We start from the raw sequence: 15,999 nt of genomic DNA on the forward strand, positions 1-15,999 counted from the left end.
TTCCTGTTGTTGAGCCTCGATCTTCACTGAGGGCCAGTCATCAACTGTTTAAGTGTTCAATTATCAATAAGCTGAAGTCTGTAGAGGGCCATAATTGCCCTGCTTTAAGTGGTTCGCTGCTCACCACGCTGTCTCTACCTCAGCCGCCATCTTGGATCTCCCACATATCCCTTTTAAACAGTTCTCTCCCTCATCTGCTTCAATGCAGTGTGCGTAATTTATCCCATCTTTCTCAGTCTCCCCCCAGCCCCCATGTCAATCCTGTTTTACAACAGTGGCGCTGGCACTATGCAGTATTTGTCCTTTTGTGACTGAGATATTTCACTCAGCATGATGTCCTCCAAGGTCACCCATTTTGTATAATATTTCATGAGTTCCTTGTTTTCAAAGCAGTGTAGTATTCCATTGTGTGAATATACCACAGCTTCTCTACATATTCATTTGTCGATGGGTATTAATAAAGTTTTATTGAGTAATGAAGAATAGTAGGGGAAAGCAGCTAGTGGATTTGAACCACCAACCTTTTGGTTACCAGCCCGACATGTTATGCTTCTCCCCTCCTCTATTTGTCCTTTTTATTTTGTTTATCCCCCATCTAGACAAAGAAAGAGAGCTAGACAGAAGATTTCAAACAAATCTGTCTTGAAGGAAGTGCAGCCAGGGTCCCCATTCGAGGCAAGGGTGGTGAGACTTTGCCTAACTTACTTTAAGCATGTGATCAGGAGGCACCAGGCCTTGGAAAAAGGCAGCATGCTTGGAAAGTAAAGGGTCAACATGAGAGGAAGAACCTCAACAAGATGGTTGGACCCAGTGACAGCAGCAGTAGCTTTGAGCGTGGCAGAGATTGTGAGGGGTCTCAGGACAGGGCGAGGTTCAGGTTTGCTGTTTGTACAGTCCTTAACATTTAGGGTCTAACAGCTGTCCTGCATGCTTTTTATTTCCCTCTTCTCTAGCTGTGTTTTTTAATAGTCACATCATGCTTTCCTTTGTTAATGTGGTAACTGGACCCTCCTGGAAAGTCTGTGAGCTTCAGAGGAAGGGAGTGAACCTGTACTTCCTCTGTTTGATGTTTGTCCTGAGCCCCACAGAGGGTGGATGCTGGTGCCCTATCTGTAGTTGTTCAGTAGCGTTTCTATTGAAATGTCTTTTATTTTGCAAACTGCAGGAGGGCATCTGATATGTACCCCAATTAGTCTCCCCTTTAAGACTTCAAGCCACTGGTTTACTTAAAATAAGAATGTTCAGGATCTAGAATTAACATGAAAATTTGACACACACACACACACACACACACACACACACACACACACACACACTCATGTCTTTTTGTTAATGTTAGAAAAATAATATACGGAAAAAATGAGAAATCAGTGGCCCAGCCACAAACTTCCAGAGGCCAGGAGAGATGGAAGGCCTGCTCTGTTGTGCCTTTGAAACTTTGTTGTTGTTCATTGCCATCAAGTCAAAACTAACTCATAGCTGACCCTGCATTAGGTTTTTAGAGGCTACAGTCCAGGAGATTGCTTATTTTTCTCTCTTGGATCTGCTGGATTCATGTCACTTGCCTTTTTGTTTTTGACCTGCTGGTGGAGTCGAATCACTTAGCTTTAGGTTAGCTGCACAACTCTTTACCCACCAGGCCACCAGAGCTCCCTCTTTTAAGACCTCAGATTTCCCAGGAACCTCTTTCATGATAAATTTAAGATTTACTGATATTGTTTCATGATAAGCAGTAAGATTATAAAAATTACCTGAGTCTGAAGCTTATTTGAGGTTGTAATTTTAATTGCTATGCACTGAGATTGGACTGCATTCTTAACTAAAGACAGGAATAAAACGAAAATCCATTTCTAGATGTGCCAAGAATCAGCATTCTTCTAAACAATAATATGGCAGCCAAGCCACTCCATACAACACTTTTCTCCAATCTTAATAGCTCTGAAAAATCAAAGCCCAAGATAATACATTGAACCAAATAGTCAAAGCAAGATATTTTCCTTTAAATTATTAAATTCCCCCTGAGCTTTGAAACCACAAACATCGCTATTCAATTTATGACTCTGTTCACATACTTCTCCTGTGCCCTGAAGAATAAAGTCCCTTCTGAGTTTTACTTCCAGTCAATTAGTTAGATGCCTCTGTGAGCTATGGAGGATGGTGTGTTATGTTGTGCTGCTAACAGAAAGGTTGATGGTCCAAATCCAGGAGCAGCTCAAGGAGAAAGATGTGTGTTCCCTCTGCAAAGGTTCCCCATTTCCAAGACCCCACGAAGGATCACGATGAGTCAGAATTTACCGTGATGACACAGGGTTTGGTTTCGGTTTATGTCTCTGATGTTTTTGTTGTTATTTTGTTGTTAGGCTATGTTGTTTGTTCGTTTTGTGTCATCAAGTCGAACCAAGGGTACTGGAAAAAGGCTGAAGTTACAGCAAGAGAGGATGCCTAGGGTGGACAGTTGGTTGTAAGGAGGGGTTAGTTCAGCTGTTTCAAATTGAAGCAAAGTTACGAATATAAAGAGCAAACAGGAGTTGTCCTTACGCGTGATGTAACCCATGGGCTACCTGTACTTCTGGAAAATCACTGCTGAAAACCCTGTGGAACTCAGATGTCTTTTGACGCATGAGGTCACCAGAGTGGCCATCAATTCAGTGGCGACAGTTCAATACTTTGATGACTCAGTTACCTGGAGATAATGGAGAACAAGATTCTCCTTGGGGAAACTGGCCTTTCCACTTGAAAAGGGGAAAAAAACAAAACCCACAACCAGTTCTTTCACAATCTGAAAAATCTTTTGAAGCAGATAATGAAATCAGCAAATCCAGAGATTCTTGGAGGGATCTCAGTCTGCTGGAACCTTGGCTTTTCCTATTAAGGAGTTTCATCTGAAAAGTCATCAAAGCTGCTATCAGCTGGGCTAAACTGAGTCACTAGAGATTAGTACTTGGTGAGGGCGGTGGGGTGGGGGGGAGTGACATTATCAACCTTGTGGAAAAGTGGAGGGAGAAGCTCCTGCAATTGAGCTGTAAAGGTTAAGAAGAGGAAATGATAGGTTATTGGAAGTGAGGCATTTTACTCTTTTAGAAATTTCTTACCTTATTTAAACTTCTTTTTTACTTCCCCTCCTCACCATTTCCCTCTTCCTAGCAGTATATCAGTTAAACTCTACAAAAGTGAGTTTTAAGACAATGGAGGAAATTGTAGCCATGCATTGTAATTTTATTTTCCCAGAATGCCTTTATATTTAGCCTTAATTCTGCTTCCTAGTAGAACATGTTACAGAATAGTGGTTCACGTGGATATAACCACCCTCCACGCCTTTCTAGGTTATCTGTGAGAAGGAGCAGGGAGTTGGACACAGGGCTGCACAATTTAGAGCTGTCACATTTTAGGATAAGCACTTTCCATTCATCTGATACAGAAAGTTCAGACCAGTTTGATTTGAGCTGACTGTGGCTAATCATGATGCTATTGTGATGAAGCTCAATGAAGGTCAGAATTCCTGCTGGTTCCAAGGTGACAAAAAGGCATCCTTTCTCACTCTAGCAAACGATTGGAAAAGAGGTAAGAACGTGGACAAAAACTACACATTGCCAGTTTCTTGCCCTGTTTCCATCTATGCAGGAGAAAAAAGTTGCTTATGAGGACCCCGCACCCCTATTTTCTGACCTACCCCCACTAGCTGCATAAATAACTAGATGATTCTTAACTTGCAAGTGAAAAAGAATTGTTTCATTTTCTTTGGGGCAGTACATTAAAGTGTTTCACAGCCTTGCTCAAAGATGAAAAGCAAAGGTGCATGGAAAGAATTTGTTTGGAAAGCTAACAGAGAGTCTTCATCCCAAAGCCAGCAGAGCTGGATGGTGCTTGGCTGCCGCAGCCAGAGCCCCAAAAGAAGCCAGAAGATCGGAGACAGATGCGCAGTGTGGAACAGAAATCTGAAATCTAAACATTCCTAGGCAAACTGTCCCAGAAGGCGCTGTTGGAACCCCAAGACTATCGCCTTCGGATGTCCTTTACGCCTGAAAAAAAAACTCTCCCCAACTTTCAGGCAAACTGTAGGCAGACCTTCAAAGTGAAGTGTCACTCCAGGGAGGTCCTCACTCCCTGGAACAAGATCCGAAGTGCAGCCTGTGCCCGAGGATCCAGCTCGGATGGCAGGAAAGGGCAGGAGGGAAGGATTCATGGCAATGAGAGGTACAAGGAGGAGGGTCGCTGTACAGTGTGGGGATTGGTGTTCAGGCCATAAAACAATGAGTGTGAATGTTCGAAAAGCCAGAATGCTTGGGAAGCTTTTCCCTCAAATTTTATATATTAACAATAAAGAAAGAAATAAAATAGTGTTTCAAAATACTTAATGAGTAAAATGGGGGGGGGAATTAATCCATTTGGGTTTCTTATTTTATTAGGCAAGTTTAATTCCATAACTTCAAGTTTCACAGGCCTGAAATATGCTGTGTACTGACCATCTCTCAAGGTGCATAGTGAGATTGGTAGTCTTAGTTTTTTAAAAAAATCATCTTTGAGTCAGTTCTGACACATGACAGCCTTGTGTCAGAGTGGATTGTGCTCCGTAGAGTTTTCAGAGGCTGCTTTTTTTGAAAGTGGGTCACCAGGTGATGAACTGTCTTTCACATTCTGGGTAATTATTCCTGCGATGCCTCTGAGTCATCTGAAATCTTCACCCTTTCTATTGTTCTTGGTTGTTATGTGCCGTCGAGTCACTTGCGACTCATAGCAACCCTATGTACAACAGCCCTAAACTCTGCTCTGTCCTGTGCCAATCGCACTGTCTCTGACACTCCCATCCCGATTATCCCAGTCACTGAATCAATCTACCTCACAGAGGGCCTTCCTCTCCTGCGCCGTCCCTCCACCCTCCCAAGTATGATGTCCCTCTCTAAGGACCGGTCTCTCCTCACAACATGTCCAAAGTATGTTAGACAGAGCCTCAGAATCCTTGCCTCCAAGGAACCAACCAGTTTAACCCTTTCCGGGACAAATCTGTTTGTTTCCCTAGCAGTCCATGGTATTCTCAATACTCTTCTCCAGCACCACAGCTCAAAGGCATCAATTCTCCTTCTATCCTCCTTGGTCATTGTCCAACTCTCTGATGCATAACAAGTGATTGCAAAGACCATGGCCTGTATCAGACGCACCTTAGTATCCAGAGAGACACCATTGCTCTTCAGTACTTTGGAGAGGTCCCTAACAGCAGACTTTCCCATGGCAATGCACCTTTTAATTTCCTGGCTGCCCTTTCTTTTAGTTGTTGTTATATACCATCAGTGGCTCTGAACCCTCCCCTATCTTGAGCCAACCTCAGCATCTCTGACACACCTGCCTCCATTGCCTCTGCCCCATTGTCACTGAGTCAATCCATCTCATCCGGCATCTTCCTCTCCTATGTGACTCATAGTGACCCTATACACAATAGCTCTGAGCCCTGCCCTTTCCTGAACCACTCTCACTGCCTCCAACACAACTACCTCCATTACCCCAATCTCATCTGGGGTCTTCCTCTCCTGCACTGTTCTCCATCCTTCCAAGCTTTCTCCAAGGACTAGTCCTTCCTGGCTGCATTCCCAAAATATGGAAGATGGAGCTTCAAAATCCTTGCTTCCAGGGAGCAGCCTGGTTTCACCCTCTCTAGGAAAGACCTGTTTGTTCTCTTGGGAGCCCATGGTTATGTTCAGTACTTTTCTCCAGCACCACAGCTCAATTAGTAGACAAGTACATTAACTGTTGGTGCCGACCCTCTCCTTCAAAGGAAACAAGAGTACAACAGAAGCCTTTTTACTGATTCTTTTTTAATTGAGAAGTAAAAAGAAGAGAAAAGGTTTAACAATGGATATCCGTTAGTAGGGGCTCTAGACTTGAAACTGCTATAGGAACAAGAGAACCAATAGGTGGGATCTAAGAGGCTCTATGTGTGTGTGTGTGTGTATGTGTGTGTGTGTGTGTGTGTGAGAGAGAGAGAGAGATTGATTTTGGTTTGGTTTTGTTGTTTTGTTTTGTTTTCATTTTAGCTGTTTTTCTTTTTCATTTAGGTCCTGACCAGATACCTCTCAGGGAAGAATTTGAACAAATTATGCTGAAAGCTATGCAGGAATTTACCCTGAGGGAGCGAACCCTGCAGATGGGCACCCAGTGTATGCCTGTGTCCCCGGGACAGCTCCCCTGGCTGGCACGATTAGTCGCCAGCGTGTCTCAAGACTTGGTCCATGTGATTGTGACCCAGAACTCCTTGGCGGAGGGCATTTCAGAAACACTGAGGACACTCAGTGAAGCGAGACACTACCAAAGGCTGCCAGACTACGTTGTGGCAATTTGTGCATCAAAAATCAGAGGGACTGAGTTCTGTGTGGTAGTATTAGGTGAGTCGCTTTCTCAAAACCCATTCATTCAGTCATCTGTCCATGTGTTAAAGCTTCCTCAGATACTTTTTTCAGACTTCTCTGTGACCTCTATTTAATGACATGTATGTGGGTTCCTCCTAATTTTGACCTCTCTTTTCTCCTTGAGATCAAGTGTTTACAGCCCCTTGTTCATCTGCTGTGTCCCTGTCAGCTGGTTGAGGATACTTTAATTCCTCAGCTCTGTCTGTTACACTGTAGCAACAGAGACCCTTGTCCTGTAACTTCTGTCCTTTTAAGTCTTTAGAAATACTGCCCTCCAGCATGTGAGAAAACCAGCTCTAGGTGGCCTCCGCCCAGCTAATCACACTGGCCATAAACTTAGCTCACATGGTCAACTCTTCATTGAGGAAAATGGTTTTTTAATGGTGTAACACTAACTCCAAAGCAATGGTGCAGAAAGTCAATACATGACACAATAAGTGTGTTTGATCTGTGCTGATTTTCTTTCCGGTAGATACAAACGCCATTCTGGTGAACTGCATGGACTGAATCACGCTTCTTTCTTGTCTGTAGTCAATGGCACTGACCTTTTGGTGGCTAAGCCCTAACTTTGAGGAAGCCAGCCAGCTATCTCTCTCTGCTACATATGTCTTCCTGCAAGTTTTATCAGAAAGTGTGACATGCTAATTATTCCTTGACTTTAATATATGGAAAATACTTAACAACATAGATTTACATATTAAGAACAGTAAGGGAGCTCTGGTGGCCTAGTGACAAGAAGCTGTGCTGCAATCCCAAAGGCATGCAGTTCAAATCCACCAGATGCTTGATGGGAGAAGGATGAGCACCTTCCTCACATGTGATTAACCGCCTCTGAAAACCCGCTGGGAGGTCAGCTAAGGGTCATTTCTGACTTACTGGTACAAAACAACAAACAAATCTGTTGTAACCTTACAGATACATTTTTTGTTTGTTTCTTTCCAACTCCTTCCTAGTCTGGCCTCATGCTTGTCTGTATTTTCACAGTGACAAGCAAAACATATCATATTTCCTTTGGCCACCTAACAGTATATTAGGAACATTTTCTTTGTCCAAATATGATGTTAAAAATGTCATTTCAGATGCTAATAATTGACCATCTTTTGGATGTACTGTCATTTTCTTTACCAGTTAACTATAATTAAATGCTTTTGTTGCTTCCAGGTTTTGCTGTTATAAACCATGTTCTACATTTTTAAAAATAACACTTAAAAAATATCAGTTGTGTGCTTCTCGTCTCTCGCCCTCCCCCCACCCCCCCCGGCTCTTCCAGGTCAGCACCAGTCCAGAGCTCTGGCAGAGGGCATGCTCACCACAAGTGAGTTCTTGAAGGAAATTAGCTATGAGCTCATCACAGGAAAGGTCAGTTTCCTGGCATCGCATTTCAAAAACACGTCATTAGGTGAGTGGTTGTGAGATTCTCTGAATTTAAAATTAGCCCATCAGGAGATAAGTGTGGCGGTTTAGTGTGCCAGCTGATTTCCTTCCATCTGGAACGGTTTATCCTAAGTATTTTGTTACTGACACCACAGAAGGCAGCAGCGTGGTCTCCAGGAAGATGCTAAGGTCAGCAGCCTCCACTCAGTCACTAATGGGTTGTGTGACCGCGGGCAAGGTTTTCTCTTCTCGGCCTCAGGATATCCATCGGAGGCACCATTATCGTGTCCTGCCTGCTAACATATTGTCAGATTCCAGAGGGAGAATGCCCGAGGAAGTGTATAAACTGTAAGCACGAGACGAACAAGCGTCTTTCAAGCTGTGAAAAAACAGTGCAGAAATGGCTAAGATTCAAGCTGGCTCACCCCACACCCCAATAAGAACTCAACTACATTGCCCAACTTTGAGGCTGATACAAATGATACCCTGATACTATTCTTCATAATCTTCTTGTGTCTGTTCTGTAATAGGTGATGACATGGACAAGCTGCTAGAAAAAATACAGCAAAGAAGGGGGGACAGCGTGGTTACTCCTTTCAATGGAGACCTGAATGAATGCATGTCCCCCCAGGAGGCTGCTGCTTTGGTTCCCACCCCAGATCCAGGTAATGGCACCTCAAACTCAATAGGTGGAAGCCAGTCTGGTGTTGAGGACTCATTTCCATGTTACAGACCATAACAGGCCTTTTCTTCCTTATCTCTGAGCTCCATCTGGCTCACTAAGAAATACTTTGTCACGTAGCCTAGATCAAAGGCTTTATTCTTAGTAAATGTTGCATAGAATTAAAAAGAGTCAAAGATTTTATCTTAAGCAATCTCTCTCTCTATTTCCTTGAAAGATCCTGGTGTCCTCAGTGGACCAGATGCTTTGTCTGCAGTTGCTAGTGATGGTGAGGGCCTCAAGCCCTGCATGGCAGCATTTACACAGAAAGCTGTGCGAGGCTTTTAGCTTCTCTCTCCACTTAGACTGTGGCTTGTAAACCAGACCCATTTCAGGCCTAGTTGAGCCTTCCTGCCACAGTGAGCCATGAACCAGCAGAGTGGAGTTGGGGAAGAGGACACGGATCTCTGGGGAATTAGGAGGCAGGCAGGGGACAGTGTGACGGAAGTGGGGAGTCTGCTTGGCAGACAGGATTAGTTTGGGTTCAGATTTCTTCCTCAAGCTGCTGATTGAAACAGACAACATAGGAGAAGGTTAAAAAGAGCAGGAGAAAGGGTTGAGAGGAAACAAATTCCTCTAAACTACAACTGACATCCACCTGTTGGAAGTATCATTTCTATATAAGGACTGCCTCCGGGCAATAGGGAGACATTTTGGCATCAGCCTAATTGAAAAAATGCAAGTAAAAATATAGAGGTAGAGATATATACAATAGCACACACCACCACCAAAACATATGTGTATATATACACACACATGCATCTAAAGGAGCTCTGGTGGCCATATACATATATACACATGTATATGTATACAGTGTGTGTGTGTGTGTGTGTGTGTGTGTAGGTACACACACATATATAAATGTTGTTGTTGAGTACCATCGAGCCAGAACTAACCCATAGCTGACCTTCCTGTGGGTTTTCAGAGGCAGTTAATTGCACAGGAGGAGATTACTCATTCTTTTCCTATGGAACAGCAAGTGGCCTAGAACCTTGTGCCTTCAGGATTACAGCACAGCTTCTTGCCGCTAGGCCACCAGAGCTCATGTGTGTGTACGCACATTCTTATATGTGGTGGTGGTGGTGTGTGCCACTGAGTTGGAACTGACTCAAAGCTAACCCTCCAGTGGGTTTTCAGAGGCAGTAAATCAAACAAGAGGAGATATCTCATTCTTCTCTTGCAGTGTACCTGGTGAATTCCTGTGTCTTTGGGATTGCAGCAGTTTCTTCACCAGTAGGCCACCAGCGCTACAGAGAGCCAAATGATCTAAAATGTGTTTAGTACTTTTAATAATTATGAAAATTAACATTTAAAAGTTCTGAGTACTTAATTTTTTTTAATTTTTAAATTTTATTATTTTGTGTATGTACCATCAAATTGGATCTGACTGGTACAGGAGGAGATTGCCCCTCCTTCTCCCACAGAGCATCTGGTGGATTTGAACCACATACTTCTGGGATTGCAGTACAGCTTCTTGCCACTAGGCCACCAGACTTCCAAGTACTTTTTTTTTTTTTAGATTTTGATAATGAAACCTTCCAAATTTATCAACCACATCTCAGTTACCAGAAATTTAATTCCAATTTAAGAAACACTGCACAATGGCATTTTTTTTATTTCCCAAACCTTTTTTAAACTTCTTAGGTAAATTCTTCTCTCCATGATTCTCCTCATTTGTGTTCATTTGCACTCGATGAAATAAAGGAAATTGCGCCCAAACTCTTAGAAGACAGACTTATTCTGATTGGTAGTCATTGTGGATTAAGAACCAGTCTGAGAGGAACTGCTGTTGAAAGTTGCAGATTTAACTCATTCCAGTGGTTCTGTCTGTTGGAAGGGAGACCACCCGAAGCCCAGGGTGTTGTGATGGACATCCTTGATTTTGGCTGCACTACATTTAATTTTAGAAGACACTAATTAGAACAGGTTTGTTTGGCCCTGTGTTTTGACTTTAAAATGCCTCATGTGAAGAAAAAATAAATGCCTCATGTGTTCCTAGTGAAAAGAAACCCTTTAAACAAGTAATTGGGTGTTGCCTGCTCCTGTTTAGCCAATTAAGTTGGTCTCTTTCATCATGGATATATGTATGTGTGTTAATGCATACTCAGATTTAAGAGGAAGATTGGTTATAATTTGTCATTAAAAGCTACTGCATACATAGTTCGTGTATCTGGCCAGTGTTTTCCTGTCACTTACAGCATGGCCAAATCTATTGTCAGGTCTCAAATCTACTCTAAGAGAGCAGCCATCTCCACTGGAGTTGTCAGCACCTAGACCAGCCAGGTCACACGTGCTGGCAGAGTTGGGGAGATAGGAAGAATGGTGAGGTCATCGTCTCTGTGACTTAGGCAGCCAGTCGCAGCGAGGCGGATTTCAGGCTCTGTTACAGCGCCCTTACTGCTGAGGAAATATTGACAGAGATGCCATCCGTAAAAGTTCCCAACTCGGCCCTTGATCTCGGCCGGAACCTGTTTGTTCCCCTTTACAGAAATGACCTGTGGTTCCAGCTACCAGAATGGAGTGTCTCGCCCCATTCCTGGGGAAGGAAGATGGGAAATAAATGAGGGATTTGTGAGAAAACAGTGTTTTAAATATATCCACTGCGTACCTGAGCAACATCCATTCAGCCATGTTTCAGGGAATCGTGTTGTTGTTTTTATAGTCAGAACCAACCCATAGCTAACCCTCCAGTGGGTTTTCAGAGGCAGTTAATCACATGGGAGGAGACTGCCCATCCCTCTCCCATGGAGCAGCTAGTGGCTTCAAACCAAGTGCCTTCGGGATTGCAGCACAGCTTCTTATCACTAGGCCATTAGCAAACCTATTAAAACTCAATAGTGAGGAAAAAAAACAAAAACAAACAAACAAAAAAACTCAATGGTGATTGAAAATAGAAAATGGCAAGTCTAAGTAAAAAAGGTCTTTATTTTATTTACTGTGTGTGGGCTGTGTGCCCCACATGGATTATAGCAACCATCATCAATGGTTTTTATTAAAAATGTCATCTTGGTTTTATTTTTTTGTTTTAGATTTTGATAATGAAACCTTCCAGATTCATCAGCCACAGCTCACAGTTGCCAGAAAACTATTATCACAGGTGTGTGCGATCGCGGACAGTGGCACCCAGAGCCTGGACCTTGGCCACTTCAGCAAAGTGGACTTCCTCATCATTGTCCCAAAGTCAGAGGTTCTGGTCCAACAAACTCTTCAACGGATTCGACAATCAGGTAAGGTTGGTCCCATGTAGAACGAGCATTAATACCATCTGTCACTTTTGCTTATTAACTCAAATATTTATTAATTCCTTCTGTTATCTTTTTACAGTGATAAAAATTATAAAAACAATTTAAATGTAAATTCACATTTATTTTATTAAGTTTTCTTTCAAAGTGCTTAGACCTTTTTGCCTCCAATGTCTAGGATAAATTGAGGTGTGTGCTTGTCAGATACAGTTATGCCTTTGATGTAATAATAACTCAGTTATTCAGTGGACTGGAATCTAGTCACTTAGTTATGAAAAGAAATAGTCTGCAGGCGGGGATAGCTCTTCATGAGAGGTGGGACAGGAGCACCTCAAATTACTCAAGTGGGTCACATCTCAGCAGGGATTTGTTGACATTTAGATTATTACCAGCACAATTTCAACCAGTTCCCCATCCCAACTGTAAAAAGAAAGAAAAAAGATAAACTCACTTACAAAACAGCATTGGTGTTCCTTCTAACGACTTCAAGAAGATAAATACAGAGAACTTTTTACCCCCAGAAAATATAAAAAGGCAATGCATACAAATGTCAGTCATCTATGGTAAATAATATTTCTTTGAAATAGAAAATCATGTTGCAAGAAATAAAAAGGAATTCAGAAAATTAGGATAGCTGAAAATTAGGATAGCTGAAAATGCTTGCCTTTCAGCTTTTTGTAAACTTTGCCATTAAGTTAGAACCGACCCGTAGCTGACCCTTTAGCAGGTTTTCAGAGATAGTTACTCACTCAGGAGATTGTCCATCCCACTCACTCAGAGCAGCTGGTGGATTCAAACCACGTGCCTTTGGGATTGCAGTGCAGCTTCTTACCACTAGGTCACCATAACACCCTTTATAAACTACATTCTAAAAAGGAAGTTCAAATGTCAAGTTGTTTCTAGATATGAAAAGAAAGCAAACCAATTGCTATCAAGTTCTGCTGACCCAGTTACAAAATGGGCAAAAAGTAGGGAGAGAATTTTCACAGAGGAAGGCATTCAGATGGCCAACAGACACATGAAGGACTTCTTAAAATCAGTGGCAATAAGAGAGGTGCAAATCAAAACCACAGTGAAATACCATCTCACCCCAGTAGAAATGGCAAAGTTTAACAGGACAGCAAGCAATAAAAGTTGGAAAGGATGCAGAGATAGGAACTCTCCTACACTGTTTGGGTGGAATTCTAAAAGGGTACAACCACCCTGGAAGGCAGTTTGATGTTCCCTCAAAAAGTTAAACATAGATACTCCATGTGACCCAGCTATTCCACTGCTAGGATTATACCCAGAGGAAAACAGAACTAAAAACAAACAGAGATTTGTAGACAGATGTTCATAGCCACGTTATTCACAATAACAAGAACATGTAAACAGCCCAAATGTCCAACCACAGTCAAACAGATTGAGAAATTGTGGTACAGTCACACAGTAGCATATGGCACAGCACACAGGAGCAATGATTTAAAAAATTATTACATAACTTGGGAGAGACTGAAGAGCATCATTCTGAGTGAACTAACTCAGTCTCATTAGGACAAATACTGTGTAAAACCATTATTGTAGAAAAAGATAACTAGTAAAATGTGTACAAGGATCTAAGGAGGGGCAGGCAGGGAGCAGAGGGGTGGTGAGGTTTGGTATAGGGAAAATCATAGGGTCACACAATTTGTTGGGTGTAAGAAGGCGGCGGAGGGGGGAAGGGTAAAGGAAATGGTGAGGACCCAGCCCAGATCTGGAAAGACAGGGTAATGGTGGGGATATTGAGTGGTGATGAATTCTATAAACTGTAACGAATGGGAATGATTTCATGTGTAACAATGTAAATGAAGATTGGTATGAAACCCAATGTATATGAACTTTGTAAGCAAACCAATATAAAATAAAATGTTTTTTTAAAGCTGGGCCAAAATCCCAAAGGCACATGGTTTGAATCCACTAGCTGCCCTGGTGGGAGCAGGTTGGGCAGTTTATTTCTGTGTAATTTGCTGCCTTTGAGAACTCACTGGAAGGTCAGCTATGGGTTGGTTCTGACTCAGCGACACACAGCTAGCAACAAAATTGTGTCACTGTTGTTGTTGGCCATCAAGTCAGAACCAGTGAGTTTTCAGAGACAGTTAATCACACTGGTGGATTCAAACTACGTGCCTTTGGGATTGCAGCATAGCTTCTTACCACTCAGCCACCAGAGCTCCCCGTAGGTCAGAGAAAACTACCCCCTAGGGTTTCCACAGCTGCTTCTGGCCTGTGAACCTTTAGGGAGGTGGGTCACTGCATCTTTCTCCCTTGGAGTGTGTGGTGGGTTCAGACCCACTACAGTGAAGCACTTGTTACCTACCACACTGCAAGGTCTTCAGAGGGAGGGAAAGAAAGCCTGACCCCAGGCAGGTATAGCAGAAAAGTACTTAGCATGTGGTTGCTATATCATATGCCCAGTCCTCCTGGACCTATGTAGCATATACACAGATCACCTTAAGATCTTACATTAAAAGCAGATTCCTCTCCAGTTGGCGCACCATCAGCCTTTCAAACGAGCTTGCAGGTGATGCCAACTGCTGATCAGATGACCACACTTTGAGGAGGAAGGCTCTTTAAGGGATTTGTCATTGTCCCATGAGACAAATGAGCTGATTCATGATGGTTTGATGCAGTGGTTGAAGCACTCAGCTTCTAAGCTTAACCAAGAGATTGGTGATTTTAAACCATCCCCTTCTCTTTCGAAGAAATAACAAGTTTGCTCTCATAGATTTATGACCTTGGTAGACCTAGGGGAAAACTTTACTGTGTCCTAAAGACTGTTGTGTTGTGTACCGTCACGTGGGAACCGACCCATAGCTGACCCTCTGGAGGGTTTTCAGAGGTCGTTAACCAATCACACAGGAGGAAATTGCACATCCTTCTCCCATGGAACATTTGGTGGAGCCACTGGATGCTGAACAGTGGTGGGTTTGGTTGAGTTGTAACCTCTCTTGATGCCTGCATAAGTCTTACTCCAGGACCCTGTAAGCCAGAGTATATGGTTAAATGGTAGTCTCCTTAACCTCCGAAAGTGTGAATTACAAATGACCTGTTGGAAATACTGACTCAGAAATGATGAGCCAGCAACGATCAAACGCCTTCTCTCATCTCCCCCAGCCTCATGCATTCCCTGTCTGTGCCCCTGCCCCCAGTGTGGGGAACAGGTGGTTTGTAGGTGTAGGTTTTCTTCATTTCTGAGGGTTTCCCCTTTCCATTCCATGGAGGGGGAGGGCCATCTCTTGTGGGTGCTTCAATTGCACCAGTTGGCGTCTCGGCCTCCCTTGTCTGTGATCTGATATCCTAGATAGTGCATGAGCAAATGCACCACAGCTCCTGTTTGAAGTGGTGAAGTCACCCCTGGTCAGCAGTTGGACACCCTGCAGATCCTCTTCCTGAAATAGCCAATCATGACCTGTTCTTTACTCTTGCTTAATAAAGACCCTAAATTAAACCTGGCATTTTTGGCAAGTGAAGAAACTGCAAAAGTCGTCTTTTCTCCTTCCTGATACCAATCACTTTTTCCTAGCATGAATGTTTTAAGATTGTCAGCCTTCAGAAAGATACCAGAGGTTGACCAATTACATGAGCATAGAATCCAGAAAAATCAATGTTATGATCAGATTTGGAAAATTCATCGCTAAGCCTATGTTTAAATCAAACACATCTGGATTTGGCATATATATGGAAATTTGTGCTGCAAAATAATCACTCCTATATATTTAAGAATATTTTTTTCCCTTTTTTAACATAGAAAATTACGTGATTATGGGATTCTTTATTTTGAAAACTGAAAGCAAGAGAGAAAAACATAAACATTTGTAATCTCACTACTCAGGGATTTCCACTATTAAAATTTGGGTGATAACAAATTACTTAATAGCCTTGTGTTTCACTCGCTCATTTCTGCTTTTTTTTCCACTTGATATCATAATATGAATATTTTTCCTTATCATGAAAAAATTTTGTTAACATTCTTAATAGATGTGTAAGATTCCATATAACTTTACGAATATTTGGAAGGTTTTTGGTTGGATTTTTTTCAATGACATACCTTTAACAAAAATCTCATGCAGAAAAAAAATAAATAAAATCTCATGCAGGTAAATTTATATCTTTAAATACTTCCCTGAACATAGAGAAGCCAAAGCACAAGAAAGAATACAAGACACTAAAGAACTGAACAGAAGATTCCAAAAGGCAGCACAGAATGTCAAAGCAAAATACTACAATGAAATGTGCGAGGAGCTAG

At 42.4% G+C, this 15,999-nt stretch overlaps 1 protein-coding gene across 1 annotated transcript in view; it reads left to right on the forward strand.

Moving 5' to 3' along the window:
- GREB1L (growth regulation by estrogen in breast cancer-like) overlaps positions 1 to 15,999 on the forward strand; it is a 166,649-nt gene that overhangs the window by 86,689 nt on the left and 63,961 nt on the right. The window contains exons 10-13 of the mRNA XM_006901059.1: positions 6,048 to 6,374; positions 7,669 to 7,797; positions 8,303 to 8,437; positions 11,523 to 11,720. Coding sequence (XP_006901121.1) covers positions 6,048 to 6,374; positions 7,669 to 7,797; positions 8,303 to 8,437; positions 11,523 to 11,720 — 789 coding nt within the window. The remainder of the gene's footprint in view (positions 1 to 6,047; positions 6,375 to 7,668; positions 7,798 to 8,302; positions 8,438 to 11,522; positions 11,721 to 15,999) is intronic.

Source organism: Elephantulus edwardii, unplaced genomic scaffold (assembly GCF_000299155.1).
Source record: "Elephantulus edwardii isolate Elephantulus edwardi_28Jun2011 unplaced genomic scaffold, EleEdw1.0 scaffold00307, whole genome shotgun sequence".
NCBI classification, from domain to species: Eukaryota; Metazoa; Chordata; class Mammalia; order Macroscelidea; family Macroscelididae; genus Elephantulus; species Elephantulus edwardii.